Raw genomic sequence first — 17,393 nt, 5'->3', positions numbered from 1 at the left:
TCCATATGGCATAAGTTGCTATATTCATTGAACTGTTGTCCAATTTAATCGATTTGACCAACAAAATTGATACATTTTTTGGGGGGCGCGAAGCAAATTGGGTTGGAAAGCTTTTATATAGATCATTCTATTACCGCTCATGTTGTTGTTGTTGTAACAGTTTATTGTGATCTCATCCATTTCATGTTATACGCTTGGTACATCAGCTTGTTGGCAGATCAAGGAACTCTGCGACTAAAATGGGGTGTGTCCAGAGTGATCTGGTGGTAAGTCGGGTTGGTTTGGCTTGGCAAGAGAAAAGATGTCGCGTGTCGTGTGGCCCTTGGTTGCAAATTGGACAAACGTCAGCTACGCTGCTATCAATCACCAATAAGTAGGAATTGAGGCGGCTGCACTTGCCTGATCTTAATTGGGCCAAAACTACCCTAGTCTGCCGTGGGAGGTCTCTTTCCTCCGGTGCTATGGGCGGTGGTCGGACTCCAAGAACAGGATTAACCTTGTAGCTTCTCACCGCTTCAGCTACAGTATCCTCATGAATCCTGTTCAAACCTGCCTGGTACGCTGCTTGATCTAGAGGCTCTCTTTTATAGCGCTGGATCTCGCGCTCTAGATTATGTATATCAACCCTTACGTTCCTGGGTGGTGGTTGTGTATCCATAAGATGGTGGTTTGGATGATTACTGCGATAACAACCCAGGAGATACTGCTTTGACAACATGTAGTTGTGTCTTCGCACAGGGATGATCTTTGTCTCCACATAAAGGTTATTCAGGGGTGTGCTGCGGAGACACCCAGTCGCAGTTCTAAGAGCAGCGTTCTGGCAGGTTTGTATGTTATTCCACTGTGTATCACTGGTCTGCGGTGTCCACACTGGCGCTGCATAGTCTACCACTGACCGGCCAATTGCCTTATAAGTAGTTAGCAAGGTTTCTTTGTCCGCACCCCAAGTACTGCCGGCTAGTGACTTGAGGACCTTGTTTCTACCACGGAGCTTATTACAAATTGCAGTGGCATGGGCAGATGACCTAAAAAGGCTGTCGAATGTGACCCCAAGAATCTTGGGGTAATTTGTGGTCGGAATTATTACTCCATCGACTCTGATATTCAACTGCCTGCGCACTTCTGCCGTCCATGTAGTAAATAGTGTGGCTGAGGATTTGGTGGGGGATATCCTCAAGTTTCTCGCAGTGAAATAACTGGTAAGATTAGCTATGTAGACGTTCAACCGATCGCAAATGTCATCAACATTGGGCCCAGATGCCAAGATTGTACAGTCATCCGCATATGATACAATCTCGACGCCGTCAGGAGGGGGTGGAATCGAGGACATGTAGAGGTTAAACAGTGCCGGAGATATCACCCCACCTTGGGGAACTCCCTGTTTAACTCTACGCGGTCTTGACTTTCTGTCCCTGAATTCCACGTACGACTGGCGTCCACACATATAATTCAGCACCCAACGCTTCGCTCCTGCCGGTAGGGACGTATTCTCGATGTCCTCAAATAATGTGGCATGGTTGACAGTATCGAATGCTTTCGATAGGTCAAGCGCCACGAGGACCGTCCTGTGACACGGCCTGGGCTGGTTAAGTCCCTTATTAATATGTGTCGAAATGGCATGTAAGGCTGTTGTCGTACTATGTACCTTACGGAATCCATGTTGATGGTGGGCAGCTGGAAAATTCTCCACAAGGCTGGGGAGGAGTAATGCCTCAAGTGTCTTGGCTACTGGCGAAAGAAGGGATATCGGTCTGTACGATTCACCTTTGCTCGAATCTTTGCCCGGTTTCAGTAGTGGAATAACACTTCCCATTTTCCAGACATCGGGTATAATGTGTGATTCCAAAGACAAATTGAGGAGTCTGGTCAGGTACTCAACTCCCAGTATTCCCAGATGCTTCAGCATTAGCATTGAAATTCCGTCAGGGCCCAGCGCCTTAGATGGTTTCGCGCTGTTGATGACATTGGTAACTTCGGCTGCAGTAAATTGTGGTGTGTCATCGGCTCGGAGACCACGTACACGACGGGTGGCTCTCCTTTTCGCTCTATCACTCTCGGGATGCTCGACAAACTGTCGGTTGAAGTATTTGGCGCACCTCTTCGGATCAGTCACAGTCACGTCGCCAAATGTGACTGAAATCCCATCATCCCTTGTGGAGGGGTTCGAGAGGGCTCTAACTGTTGACCACAATTTACCAGTTCCTGTTCCTAAGTTACATTGCTTCAGGTGCTCTAACCAAGTGTTCCGCTTGTGCTCGTCGACTATCTTACTAATCTCTAGATTTAGTTCTCTGATTCTAGGATCAGCAGGGTTAGCACGACGGCGTTCATCACGCTCGTCTGCGAGTCCCGCCGCTTCGGCTGGGAAGTTGGGCCTCACCTGGGCAATTCGACCAGCGGGTATGAAGCGAGCGGCTGCTGCGTTGATGATGTCCCGGAACTCCCTCTGGGCAACATGAACATGTGAGGGGGACGGGAGCTCACTGAAGCGGCAATCGGTGTATTCTCTGAAGCCTTCCCAGTTGGCTTTCTTTTGATTAATAAACGTCCGGCGTTCAGAGGTTATGAAATCGGAGGGTCGGTTGATGGTGAGAATTATGGGGAGGTGGTCCGAACCCATTGAAATGACGGGTTGCCAGGAGACGTCATTTATCAGACCAGGCGATGCTAACGATAAATCTGGCGAACTGCTGCAGTCACCCATAATTCTCGTGGGGGCCTCTTCGTTCACCGTGCAAAATGTGGAGTCGTCTATCTGCTCTGCCAAAGCTATGCCCCTCTGGTCATTACCCAGGAGAGAATGCCAAAGTTCATGGTGGGCATTAAAATCTCCTAGAACCAATCGGTTATGCCCGCTCAACAACCACTCAATGTTTGGGCTATAACCAGGAGCACAGCTACCAACCGGCGGTATGTACACATTGTATAGCTCTATCTCGGCAGCCCCACACTTAACTGCTACCCCCATACATTCCATGTACGGGTCATTAGTGTCTAGCACAAGCGTGATAGGTCTATACTGCACGGAACGGTGTAATATGAAAGCCAGGCCACCACCTCCATTTCTTGTGCGATCCTTCCGTAGGACATTGTACCCATCACAATGTCGTAGGCTGCAGGTGGGATTCAGCTTTGTTTCCTGGATCGCCGCGACCCTTATCCTTTTCCGATTCATAAAGTCTACGATCTCACTAATCTTACCACGGAGCCCGTTGCAATTAAATTGCAAAAATGATGCACTCTCCGGAACTGGTACAACAATATTCGGTGTAAGATGCTGCGGCGGAGAATATTGTTGTGCGGGGGAAGTCGGTGGGGTCACATAATCAGATGACCCACTGCTGCTGTCATTGGCACAGCATCATGCCACGAAGTCAGTTTGACTATACTCCCGCAGCGATGTTAGGCCGGAGCAGTTCCGGAAGTGCACCCATTCCATGCACCGGTTACACCTCACCGAAACCGAGCGATGGTGAATTCGATTTCGGCAGACGGCACAGTACCATGGTCCGGGGTTTTCCTCTATCCCGGCTCGGACCAAAAGCAGGCGGAGAAGGCTACCCGGGATGCACCTTCTCCAACACGAAAAAACGGACGAGACAATACGTACACTGAGGTGGCAGCCGCTGGCCGATGGCTGGTATCCATCGGGTCAATCCGGTGCGTAGAACCCGCCGCCGTGGGATTGATTACCGCTCATAATGTCGTTTATTTTTTATGTAAAAATTAACAACGATTTTAAACGATTAACAAAAAATTACGGTTCTTAACATTCACTGCTAAGTTTCTAAAACGTTTCGAAATAAATGTGATTTCATTAATGAACACCACGTGTTCACTCCATAAATGCATCAACAGAACTGAATGCAACAATAAAACTCGAAGGCACAAATAGGTATAAGAGGACTCATACCTGCCGTTGAGAAAAACAAAAGCAGCAAAAAAATAACAACTCTACACACACGATCCCTTTCTCATCTCTCTTCTATTGCAACAAAACAACTATCACTACAAAAGATACCAACAACACACAAGGAACATTTCAGAAATTCATCCACACTGTCTCTAGAATCAAAACAACCAACAACAGAAATTCATCCACACTGCCTCTTTAATCAAATCAACCAATCACAGCAATCCTACGGCAGTGGGTTCCCTGTACCGGATTGACCCGATGGGTCCAACTCATAGGCCAGCGGCTGCCACATCAGTGTACGTGTTGTTTCGTCCGTCTCTTTGTGTTGGAGGTATTGCATCCCGGGGAACCTTCTCCGTTTGTTTTTGGTCCGAGCCGGAATTGGGGAGAACCCCGGACCATGGTACTGTTCGGTTTGCCGAAACCAAATTCACAATCGTTCGGCTTCGGTGAGGTGTAACCGGTGCTTGGAATGGGTGCACTTCCGGAATTGTTCCTGCTTAACATCGAGGCCCCAGGAGAATTTTGGGTGATTGCAGCTGTTCGTCAGATTTCATAGCCTCTGATTGAAGCATCTGGGAATACTGGGAGTTGAGTACCTGACCAGACTCCTCAATTTGTCCTTGGAATCACTCATTATACCCGATGTGTGGAAGATAGGTAGGGTGATTCCACTACTGAAGCCAGGCGAAGATTCGAGTAAAGGTGAATCGTACAAGCCGATATCCCTTCTCTCGCCAGTAGCCAAGACACTTGAGGCACTACTCCTCCAGCCTTGTGGAGAATTTTCCAGCTGCCCACCATCAACATGAATTCTAAGGTACATAGTACGACAGACTTGCATGCCATTTCTACACATATTAATATGGGACTTAATCAGCCCAAGCCGTGTCATAGGGTGGTCCTCGTGGCGCTTGACCTATCGAAGGCATTCGATACGGTCAACCATGCCACATTATTCGAGGACATCGAGAATACGTCCCCACCGGCAGGAACCAAGCGTTAGGTAGTTGAATGTTAGAGTCGATGACGAAATAATTCCGACAGTAAACTACCCCAAGATACTCGGGGTAACATTCGACAGCCTGTTTAAGTCGTCTACCCATGCCACTGCAATTTGTAACAAGCTCCGCGGTTGAAACAAGGTCCCAAAATCACTTGCCGGTAGCACTTGGGGTGCGGACAAAGAAACCTTGCTGGCTACTTATAAGGCAATTGGCCGGCCAGTGGTAAACTATACATAAACTAAACATCCAAACCTGTCAGAGCGCTTCCTTTAGAACTGCAACAGGATGTCTCCGCAGTACACCCCTGGATCACCTTTATGCGGAGACCAAGATCACCCCGGTGCGTCGACACAATTACATGTTCTCAAAGCAGTATCTCTTGGTTGCTATCGAAGTTGTCATCCAAATCACCATCTTGTGAATAGGCAACCTCCACCCAGGAATGTACGGGTTGATCTTCACCTTCTAGAGCGCGAGATACAGCGTTCAAAACTGAGCCTCTAAATCAGGTAGCATATCAGACAGGTCTGAACAGGATTCATGAGGATACTGTAGCTGAAGCGATGTGATGCTACAAGGTTAATCCTGTTCTCGGAGACCGACCACCGCCCATAGCACCGGAGGAAAGAGACTTCCCACGGCAGACCAGGGTGGTTTTAGCCCAATTAAGATCAGGCAAGTGCAGCAGCCTCAATTCCTACTTATCAGTAATTGATAGCAGCGTAGCGAGATATACACAAAATAACAGTTTGGCTGATAAGTCTCCGGTCTGACACATAGATGGCGTCGCTAGTATTAAATGCATATTATTTTTATATAGTACCAACCTTCAAATGATTAGTGTCAAAATTTGACGTCTGTAAGTCACTTAGTTTGTGAGATAGAGCGTCTTTTGTGAAGCAATTTTTGTTATTGTGAAAAAAATGGAAAAAAGGAATTTCGTGTTTTGATAAAATACTGTTTTCTTAAGGGGAAAAATACGGTGGAAGCAAAAACTTGGCTTGATAATGAGTTTCCGGACTCTGCCCCAGGGAAATCAACAATAATTGATTGGTATGCAAAATTCAAGCGTGGTGAAATGAGCACGGAGGACGGTGAACGCAGTGGACGCCCGAAAGAGGTGGTTACCGACGAAAACATCAAAAAAAAAATCCAAAAAATGATTTTGAATGACCGTAAAATGAAGTTGATCGAGATAGCAGAGGCCTTAAAGATATCAAAGGAACGTGTTGGTCATATCATTCACCAATATTTGGATATGCGGAAGCTCTGTGCAAAATGGGTGCCGCGCGAGCTCCCATTTGACCAAAGACAACAACGTGTTGATGATTCTGAGCAGTGTTTGCAGCTGTTAACTCGTAATACACCCGAGTTTTTCCGTCGATATGTGAGAATGGATGAAGCATGGCGCCATCTCTACACTTCTGAGTCCAATCGACAGTCGGCAGAGTGGACAGCGACCGGTGAACTGTCTCCGAAGCGTGGAAAGACTCAAAAGTCCGCTGGCAAAGTAATGACCTCTGTTTTTTGGGATGCGCATGGAATAATTTTTATCGATTATCTTGAGAAGGGGAAAACCATCAACAGTGACTATTATATGGCGTTATTGGAGCGTTTGAAGGTCAAAATCGCGGCAAAACGACCCCATATGAAGAAGATAAAAGTGTTGTTCCAAGACAACGCACCGTGCCACAAGTCATTGAGAACGATGGCAAAAATTCATGAATTGGGCTTCGAATTGCTTCCCCACCCACCGTATTCTCCAGATCTGGCCCCCAGCGACTTTTTCTTGTTCTCAGACCTCAAAAGGATGCTCGTAGGGAAAAAATTTGGCTGCAATGAGGAGGTGATCGCCGAAACTGAGGCCTATTTTGAGGCAAAACCGAAGGAGTACTATCAAAATGGTATCAGAAAATGGGAAGGTCGTTATAATCGTTGTATCGCTCTTGAAGGGAACTATGTTGAATAATAAAAACGAATTTTGACAAAAAATGTGTTTTTCTTTGTTAGACTGGGGACTTATCAGCCAACCTGTTATCTCTACAAACCCCCTCACATGATGCAATGATTTCTCACTAAATTTTCCAGTACCACATTTATTGAGTAGTTGGAATTCTATTTTAGAATAAGGTTAAAAATATATTTCAAATTTACGAGGAATCTATAGAAAATCATATTCACCCGTCAAGGATTATTTTAACTATTTTTATTCTACTTTATCTAAAATTTTCAATGTGACGAAAACTACTCCAACTTATAATAAAAAGGGGAATAAGCTGTAGGTAGCCATCATGCGAAACTGTAACATTACCGTAACCACATGGTTAAATTAATTTTTACTACAATTTTTTTTTCATATAAAAAATTTCGTAGTAAGATTTTTACAGTGTCTATTATTTGTATAATCCACGATGCATTAACTACTGAGTTGGAAATTTACAAGACACTTTTTCTGTGCACACACAAAAAAATAATCACTGAAAATTTTTCAATTAAACTCTTAATGGACTTTGGAAACGAATTCAATTATAACATAATTAATTGATCCAATTAATTATTTAATCAAATCCGAATAAAAACCAATTATAAAATCATTGCTATTTGTTATGTTTTAATTAAATTAAAATATTAATTGATCTGTTAATCAATTCGGAAAACAAGAGAATGTGTATTTATTCAACAACGTATGATGCAGAGATCAGTCTGTGGAAGTAATACGTTAAATGAGGAAGCTTTTAGTAAAACACACCTTATGTCAAAAAAATGGGTAAAATAAAAGAAAACTTAGTTAAAACTTTTCAAGGGGCTTAGCAGCATATACTAAATTTTACCGTATAAGTTTTTTTGTGTCGTTTTCTTGACTTTAAATAGTTAACATTGAATATTTAATCAGCTGGCAAAAAAATTGGGCGATTAAAGGGTTAAGAAAATATGTATATGACAGAACATATTTGTGGTATTGTAAAAATGGAAAACAATCTACGTTTATTGAGGGTAAGCAAATAAGCAAACGGACTAAAATAATACATTATTACTAATTAGATATTTCTAGATTTAAGTTTATTTAAATTAGTTTCCGTTAATTTAAAATTTCAAATTGTAACGATTAGATTACGTCATCACTTGTCAAAATCGTCTCTTTATTTTCTAGTACTTTCCAAAACATATTTTGTGTTCTTTCTCAATCGTTCATTGTATGTTAAAGTAACCCCTTTTGTTTTGTTATCTTCACTGCTTATTGTTATTGTTGTAGTAATATGAGCATAATAATCTGCAGATAAATTACGAGATACTTAATGGCTGAGCATAATCAGATATGCATGTGCGACATCTGCTAGGTACTAGTAGAATAGTCTAGTTGGTTGTAAGCATACCTCGGTATGTAAACCCCTGACGGAGGGAGCTGTCAAGTCAGTCGTAAGCTAAAATGCATACAGTACACATGTAGTGTAAACGGTATTATGTATGTAAATCAGCTGTTTAGTAGTTTAAGTGTAATTGGATTTTTTATCAGCTGTTTAGTAGTTTAAGTGTAATTGGATTTTTTATCAGCTGTTTAGTTATAAGTTTAGATCATATGTTATGTTTAAGGATTGTTGTTTATTTTTAATGATAAATATGAAAAAATTAGAAATTAGAAATACCGTTATTTAGGTATACAAGATGACATGTTTCAATAAAGAAAACATTCAAGTTCAGAAAGCCTAAACTGGCATTTCATTTTGTAAACAAGGATTAACTTGCTATGGCACCTGGTTGTGCCTGCAAAGAAAAATATAAAAACCTTTTTCTGCCCGTGGCGTTTTTAAGCGCCGGCAAAACTGATAGGCAGGCTCTATAAAATTAAAAACACAAGTTCGTCAATATTCCACAAAAACTTAATCCACAACACAACAATTAAAACGACGAACATTACACACATCGTAGAGCAAATAAGTGAAACCTATCAGTTAAGAAAATAAAATTGTCGTTATTTGAAAAGAACTGTGTGAATAAAAATGCTCCGCTTTGGTCGAGGTTGATGAACACACTCATTTTATTTTTAATTAATTTTTCTTTCTTACTTGCTATCTTAGAAACTATTTCTTAACCTAGTCCCACATTACTTTCTCTTATCATGCCATAAAACTAACATGAGAACATATATCCTGGAAATCCCGTACATTACACTCTATCTAGCACTAATTATTGTAACGTATACACAAAAGATAATACACACATGGAAAAACAATAACTTATATCAAGGATGTTTGTGCTATTCGCCCAATATCTAAAATTTTACCTTTTACGGACACATCTGATTTACAGTACAGATTGCAACATGTGCTTGCTTACGATAAATGATGTTTGAAAAATTCAAACACTGTGTTATTATCGGGTCAGTAAATACGCCTCAATATAAAAACGTAACAAAATTTTTTATTTTTTTTTTATTAATTTCCTTTATTGGGTAATTTTGTTTCGTCAAGTGGTAAATCAATCAACTGCATCATTTTAATAAAAAATCATCTAGTATAAGAATATTTTTGCAATCAAAAGGTGAGTACCGTATGGATCTTTCAATATTGTAATTTTTTCACTCGTTCGAATATTCACCTTCAAGTTGCGAAGTAGCGTTGGCATTAAATTACATTTACAGAGCCCCTTAATACACATTTGTATGCTAAAAGACTACAACGGAAAAAGAAGATTATAAATCTGCAACTGCATCTACATATTACAAGGAATATGCTGACATAGTTATTATGATAAGGAAGATAATGATTTATATAGTTTTATTTTATCCTTTAGTTGTTATTGATCATAATTGTATGTGTAAGTTATGTCAAAACAAAATACAGAAATAACAAGAACCAAAATTTACAAAAATAAAATATTGAGTATTTTTATAAGAAACGCAAATCTTCTTTTATTTCAAACAAAATTAAATAAAATGTTGGGTGCACAATATATTAGTTTTTAGATTGAAATTTATTGACAATATCAATTAATTATTTAATTGAATTAATCAAATAGTTGATTGATTTTTGTCGCGAAATTAATTAAAATTTTAATTGATTCAATTAAATTTTATGTCCAAAATCCATATTTTTTTTTAAATTGATTCACACAATTAATTGATTCCGTGACAAAAGTCAAGTAAATTTTTAATTTTAAATCTTGTTGGTTAAAACAAATGATTGAATCCGCGATTTTCGTGATTGAAATATTTTTTTTTTTGTGTACGTATGAGAAATTAGTTAGAGTACAGTATGAGGTAGTACTTCTTGGAGGTAGGATTATGAGGACTAGAGACGGTTTGTCAAACCTAAACTCTCGTGCTTTTCGATCTGTAAATACTGAACTTGAATTGGAAGATACTTATCATTTCATGGGGTTATGTCCAATATTTGTAAGATAGCGTCAATATTATTATTGTGGTAAAAGGCTTTTACAATCGACGAAATTAGAGAATTATTAAACAGCTTCGGCTATACATATACACACACAGGAAAAACATGTTTGCCGCATCCATTTAATTTTTATTTAGAGCATGTAATTGTCACGAAAACCATAATTTTCTAGCCGAGAAAAAATTATGCTGACAATAAGTATTTAAATGGTTCTCAAATGCCGCAAACATGTTCTATTATTTAAATTATAGAATTTCAGACCATTACATGGTCGGGAAAAATCATGTACCTGACCATTAAACTTTTTGACGTTTTTGCAGGGAAAAAAGTATTTTTATAGGTTACGTATGGAAATGTCTAGAACCATTACATGGGCATAAAGACCATGTAAATTTTTTCGTGACCATTTAATTTGTAACTTTTTTGCAGCGAAAATAATTTTATAAAAACATAGAGCATGTACACACGATTTTTATTTTGCGCGTCAATCGCGTGTTGATTGTTGCTTGGAATGGACGGAGAATATGGAATTACTGTGTTTTGTGTTAATTTATTATTCAGAAGTTGCACGTGGTTTTATGTGAACACAAAAAAGGGAAGTGTAATTTACCTGTTTTTTGTTCTGTATTTTGCTAACATGCATGGTATCATTTTTATTTGCAGTTACACAGTCTCACATAAGTTTACATACCTTTGAGGTTTTTACCTTATAACTAAACATGTTTCTTGTTGTTGTTTATAATCCAGACTAAAAACTTCTTGAAAATGGACAAATACTTTGTTTTTCAAATTAATTTACAAAATCTAAAGCATATATATGCATATTTTATTATATTTTAATAATTAAAGAAAATACAATTTCTTAAACCGTATGTAAACTTGTGTAAGACTGTGCACATGATGTCTGCGTTTGTACATTTGATGTGCACGACATATATATGGAATGATTACTTATTGTTGAAATTGAAGCAAAATAGAAAGTGTAAAAGTATGTGATGTTTGCTTACACGACATTACACAGAAAAAAATATCACCAGAATATTTCCAATTAAAAAGTTAATTGAAGTTGAATGTTTTTTCAATTAATAAATTAATTGATACAATTAACTTGTTAATCAAGGTAGAAACATTAGGTTAATTAAGTCAATGATTGAAAATTTTAAAATTTTTAATTAAAAAATTAATTGATAGAATTAACTTTTTAATCAAATTCTGAAGACGAAGTCAGTTAAAAAAAAGTGATGAACATTTCTTTCCAATTAAAAAGTTAATTGAAGTTGAAAATTTTTTCAATTAATAAATTAATTGATACAATTAACTTTTTAATCATGATAGAAAATTAAGTTAATTAAGTCAATGATTGAACATTTTAAAATTTTTAATTAAAAAATTAATTGATACAATTAACTTTTTAATCAAATTCGGAAGACTAATTCAGTTAAAAAAAGTGCTGATTTTTTTCTAATTTTTAATGAAAAATGTATTGTATATTTGTTAATCCAAATAAAATCTTTAAGCCAATTCAGAAAGTAATTAAAAATAGTTACCTTTTTTAATTAATAAATTATTTGAGCTTTGCAATCAACATCAATTAAATTTTTAATTGAATCAATTAAAAAATTAATTGAAATTTGCTGAAAAAAATCAATTAATTTTTTAATCAAGAATTTTTTCTATGCCCAATTAAAACTGTGATTGATACTATCATTTTCGTGATTGAAGACATTTCAATTAAAAAGTTAATTGGATCAATTAATTTGGTGATTGAATCAGAAAAAAAAATTTTTGTGTGTACCATAACACTTTAGATCGTGACCATTGGCTTTTTGATGCCAAACAAATTCTTTTTATCAATATAATAGCATTTTAGATGAGGACAGTTATATTTTTCTTAGAACTATGTTCACTGAGCCAACATGCTTGCAGGTGAAAATGTTACATTGTCGCCGTAAAATTAGTTTCTATCATATTATTTTGCTCTTCGAATATGATCGTGACAACCATGTAGCCAATGATTGTATAGCTTCACCGATAATGTGTCTTCAACGATCGGTATTTCGGCCCCCGCCGACTTCCCTTCTTTTTTAATTTTTGTATTTTTTTCTCTCACTTAAACGCAATAAAACATTTTTAGGAATTTTAAGAATTAGTAAAATTGTTTTGCTTTATTTTAGTTTCAAGCACGAAATTTTTGTCATTAGTAATTCCAATTGACTTTTCGATTAATGGAACTGTCGACATTTTGTAATATTTAAATTCTACGAATCGACTTTTGATAATTTTGGAAATTTGAGGATCCAAAAGTCCATTAACTCTATAATGCCCAGTCCCGCCTTTAGGCGGGCTTCTTTAAATCAGGAAGCTTTTAGTAAAACACACCTAAACATAACAAACAAGGGTAAGTAAAAAAGAAAACTTAGTTAAAACTGTTCTAGACGCTTTGCAGCATATACTGAATTTTACCGTACAAAAATTTCTTGTTTCATTTTCTTGATTTTGTATCGTTAACATTGAATATTTAATCTGCTGGCAAAAAATTGGGGCATTAGAGGGTTAATAGACTTTTGATGGTAACCAAAATCGACTTTTAAAGAAAATGGTCTAAATTCGAAGTTGGATTAATGACATCATTTATTTTAAGAATTGTTTTTAACCGTGAATGCTAAACATATTTTTTAACGCTATAATGCTAAACTTTCACTCAGAAAAGCAAACAAATATATCAAAACAAAAACAAGTTTATTACTTATTAAGTAACAAAAAAACTAAAAACAAAACATGAATTGTTTTTTAAATACATTAGATATAATACAGGCACATCACATATTTTGATATGTGGTATACAGAGGTCTCTTCGCTTCGCCTCACAGGCTATGTTTAGCATTCTAACATAGGTTTAAACGGATTCATATGTACAGACATACTTTGAATATCATTCTTAAATTCTGAAAAAGTCGAAAACTCGAAAAATAAAGTTTACCAAATTTTGATAAAAACTGAGCGGTCGAACAGTCGATTATTCAAACATTATATCCAGAAAAATAAAAGATTTTGCTGTTGATTTATGTTGCTTTCTAGAGTTTTTTTCCTAATTGTATAGGTAAGAAAAGTAGGGATATATAAATGATTTGCTTGCATATATTATTAAAATAAAAAAGTTTTTTTTAAGGCAAACAATTCTGGGGTATACATATTTTACGCATTTTAATATGTTTTAAATTTATTAATAACATGCCCAGCAAAATTTTTCGTAGGTGCAAAAATGCTCCCTTTGGGGCATGTAAAAATGCCTGCTTGTAGAAGCGGAACGAGCATGACTATCAGATTTACGAGAAGCGCTTATAGTTGCAATGTAAATGAGAAGGCATTTCAGATTCCGCTGCTGCCACGGAAAAACTATCACCAAAATATTTCCAATTAAAAAGCTAATTGAAGTTGAAATTTTTTTCAATTAATAAATTAATTGAAACAATTAACTTTTTAATCAAGATAGAAACATTAAGTTAATTAAGTCAATGATAGACAATTTTAAAATTTTTAATTAAAAAAAAAATAATTGATACAATTAACTTTTTAATCAAATTCGGAAGTCTAAGTCAGTTAAAAAAGTGATGAATTTTTTTTTAATTTTTAATTAAAAATGTATTTCAAACAATCAATTGTTAATCCAAATAAAAACTCTACGCCAATTCAGAAAGTAATTGAAAGCACTTAACATACCTTTTTTAATTAATAAATTAATTGAATTTCGCAATCAACATCAATTAAATTAATTAAAAAATTAATTGAAATTTGCTAATGAAATCAATTAATTTTTTAATCAATAATTTTTTCTATGCCCAATTAAAACTGTGATTGATACTATAATTTTCGTGATTGAAAACATTTCATTTTTCGTAGGTGCAAAAATGCTCCCTTTGGGGCATGTAAAAATGCCTGCTTGTAGAAGCGAAACGAGCATGACTATCAGATTTTCGAGAAGCGCTTATAGTTGCAATGTTAATGAGAAGGCATTTCAGATTCCGCTGCTGCCACGGAAAAACTATCACCAAAATATTTCCAATTAAAAAGCTAATTGAAGTTGAAATTTTTTCAATTAATAAATTAATTGAAACAATTAACTTTTTAATCAAGATAGAAACATTAAGTTAATTAAGTCAATGATAGACAATTTTAAAATTTTTGATTAAAAAAATTAATTGATACAATTAACTTTTTAATCAAATTCGGAAGTCTAAGTCAGTTAAAAAAAGTGATGAACATTTTATTAATTTTTAATTAAAAATGTATTTCAAACAATCAATTGTTAATCCAAATAAAAACTCTACGCCAATTCAGAAAGTAATTGAAAGCACTTAACATGCCTTTCTTAATTAATAAATTAATTGAATTTCGCAATCAACATCAATTAAATTAATTAAAAAATTATTTGAAATTTGCTAATGAAATCAATTAATTTTTTCTACGCCCAATTAAAACTGTGATTGATACTATCATTTTCGTGATTGAAGACATTTCAATTAAAGAATTAATTGGATCAATTAATTTCGTGATTGAATCCGAATTTTTTTGTGTGTGAGGTCTTCATTAAATCCTGACCTTATATAAAAGCTATTTAAAATGAAACTAACTACGATGAAAATTTCACTGTTTTTGTGTTTTTATGGTGATTCTTAAAAAATTCATTCCTTAATTTGATTTTCTTAAATTTTTAGATATATTTTTCGCACCCGCATGTTCATTCAAAACTTCGGAATGGTTCTGTAAAGGGAAGTCGTGGGAATTCAAGAACTTCAAATGCAGCTGAAAGAAATAATGGCGGCTCCTCTATTTCATCGGGAACCGGAGGGTCAACACCAAGTACTTCGCCAACAGCATTCTTACCTCCGCGTAGAGAAAAACGCAAATCAAAAGACGAACCTTCGTCTCCCACAAACGTTGATAGTGATTCTTCAAGCGGCGCCATGGTTAATGCTAGTGGTATACCAATTTCTGCTAGTGGTGGGGCATTCGCAAGTCAACCACAAAGCCTAATCAATCCTGTAACAGGCCTAAACGTCCAAATTAGCACAAAGAGATGTAAAACTGCAGTGCCATGTGCTTTATCTCCGGTTTTGTTGGAATGTCCCGAACACGACTGTAGCAAGAAGTATAAACATGCCAATGGACTTCGATACCACCAATCTCATGCGCATGGAAATTTATCCATAGCAGATGACGACTCTGTTGCCGATATTGACGAAACGCACATAACTCCTTTGAACAGTCCAGGGATAGTGTCAATACCTGCTGAGTCGGAAGAATTAGGAAATTTTAGTGCATTAATGATTGTTGAGCCATCTGCCTTAAAAATATCTGATTCAACAAAGACAAAATTACCGCACACCGAAGTCGTCTTATCTGCCTTTGATCTGGACAAAGCTTCACGGGCCGAGGCAGACCTTACCCCGTCAGCAATGAGTACTGATTTATTAAATGCAGTTAATAAATCAGTACTCAACATGTCTGCAGAAATATCGAATATGGGAAAAGATACGGGAGAACCAGATGATAAAAAAACGGGCGATAATACAATTTTGCCTTCGGCGGAAGACGTTGATAGCAGCAGTCAAAGTCCATCTAGTAAGTACACTTTAACTTATTTCCCGTTTTTAGGATAGATTATAGGTTGTAATTACTAGAGGGCTGCATCGAAGATAGTACATACTCTCTCTCTTTCTCAGAGCGCAAACAGTGAAGTGAAGAGTTGTTTATCAAATACCGAGTGCTTATCCCCAAAGCGTTGCCAGAATTGTTTCATTTTCATTTTAATTGTACTTCTGTGAGACTAACAATATCTAGTCATATTAGATCCGTTTGTGTACTCGCGACATTTTAATTACTATCACAAAGTTTTACTGGTAATCCTTCGCTTACACCTAAAAGAATATTTTTCCCACTAAAACTTGCAGAAGTTAGCACACTATTATCAGCTAGTTTTAATAATCAACAAATCCAATGTGCGATATATTGTACAATGTCACATAGAAGTGTATTACAAAATATCAATCAATCAATGCACTATGGGCGGAAAGTAAAAATTTGCGGCAAAAATTATTTACAATCAATCTAGTATCGCCAAACATGGAATATCGATATATCTTATCAAAATCAAATGTTACCAACAATCCCCCTTATTCCAGGTGCGTTACTATAGAGGGGTCGAAATTGTAAGTCCATTTGGAGTACTATAGAATATACTCTTAGATGGAGTTTAATTAAAAAAAAACGCCTTATCCCCAGAACTTGATGTAAATAGTATAAACCAGTTGTCATTTTATTAAATTAATTTTATTAGTTAAGATTAAACAAATATTAACCATCAAAATCACTTTCTTCGGTATCTCTCTAATTCCGTCCGTCTGTGTTTGTTGTTCGCAAGATTCCGGTCGCAATTATTAACCGATTTTGATAAAATTTGGTACAACGTGTTTTCTTGGTCAAAGAACAAACACTGTTGAATTTGGAAAAAATTGGATCAAAGTTAGATATAGTCCCCATATACATGTATCGCCCGATTTCGACAAATGAGACCATACTGCGCTTATTTACTACCCGATTGTCTTCAAATTTAACACAAAGTAATATTTTATAGTACCCTTTAAAGTGTGCAAAATTTCATCAAATTTGGTTCAGATATAGATATAGCTCCCATATATACGTATCGCCCGATTTTCACAAATTTGACTATAAAACCCTTACATTTATTTTAGTATGGGCAAGTTTGGGCAGACAAACCTTACAGTACGTAAATGTATACTTTTTCACGAACAATTATAAGCAACAATTTTCATTAACAATCGTTAACATTTCCAGTTCAATTCTTCGCAAATATACGTATGTACTAACATTTTCACATATAAACAGCACTTTTGAATCCATAAATTCAAGTTCAAAAACAAAAATATTTTTTAAAGTGTTTACAATATATAAACCTCCTCTTAGAATCTACATTTAAAAGTTTTCTTTATTCACTTTTATTGCGAAAAAAATTAAGCACGAAATTTTTCAATTTTTGCTCTCTTTAATTACACGCAA

At 36.3% G+C, this 17,393-nt stretch overlaps 1 protein-coding gene across 1 annotated transcript in view; it reads left to right on the top strand.

Moving 5' to 3' along the window:
- The window catches only part of LOC142239792 (uncharacterized), a 348,222-nt gene that overhangs the window by 195,582 nt on the left and 135,247 nt on the right, over positions 1-17,393 (top strand). The window contains exon 5 of the mRNA XM_075311557.1: positions 15,032-15,938. Coding sequence (XP_075167672.1) covers positions 15,032-15,938 — 907 coding nt within the window. The remainder of the gene's footprint in view (positions 1-15,031; positions 15,939-17,393) is intronic.

The sequence above is a fragment of the Haematobia irritans genome, chromosome 5 (genome assembly GCF_050003625.1).
Source record: "Haematobia irritans isolate KBUSLIRL chromosome 5, ASM5000362v1, whole genome shotgun sequence".
NCBI lineage: Eukaryota > Metazoa > Arthropoda > Insecta > Diptera > Muscidae > Haematobia > Haematobia irritans.
This window is presented reverse-complemented; position numbering and strand designations above follow the sequence as displayed.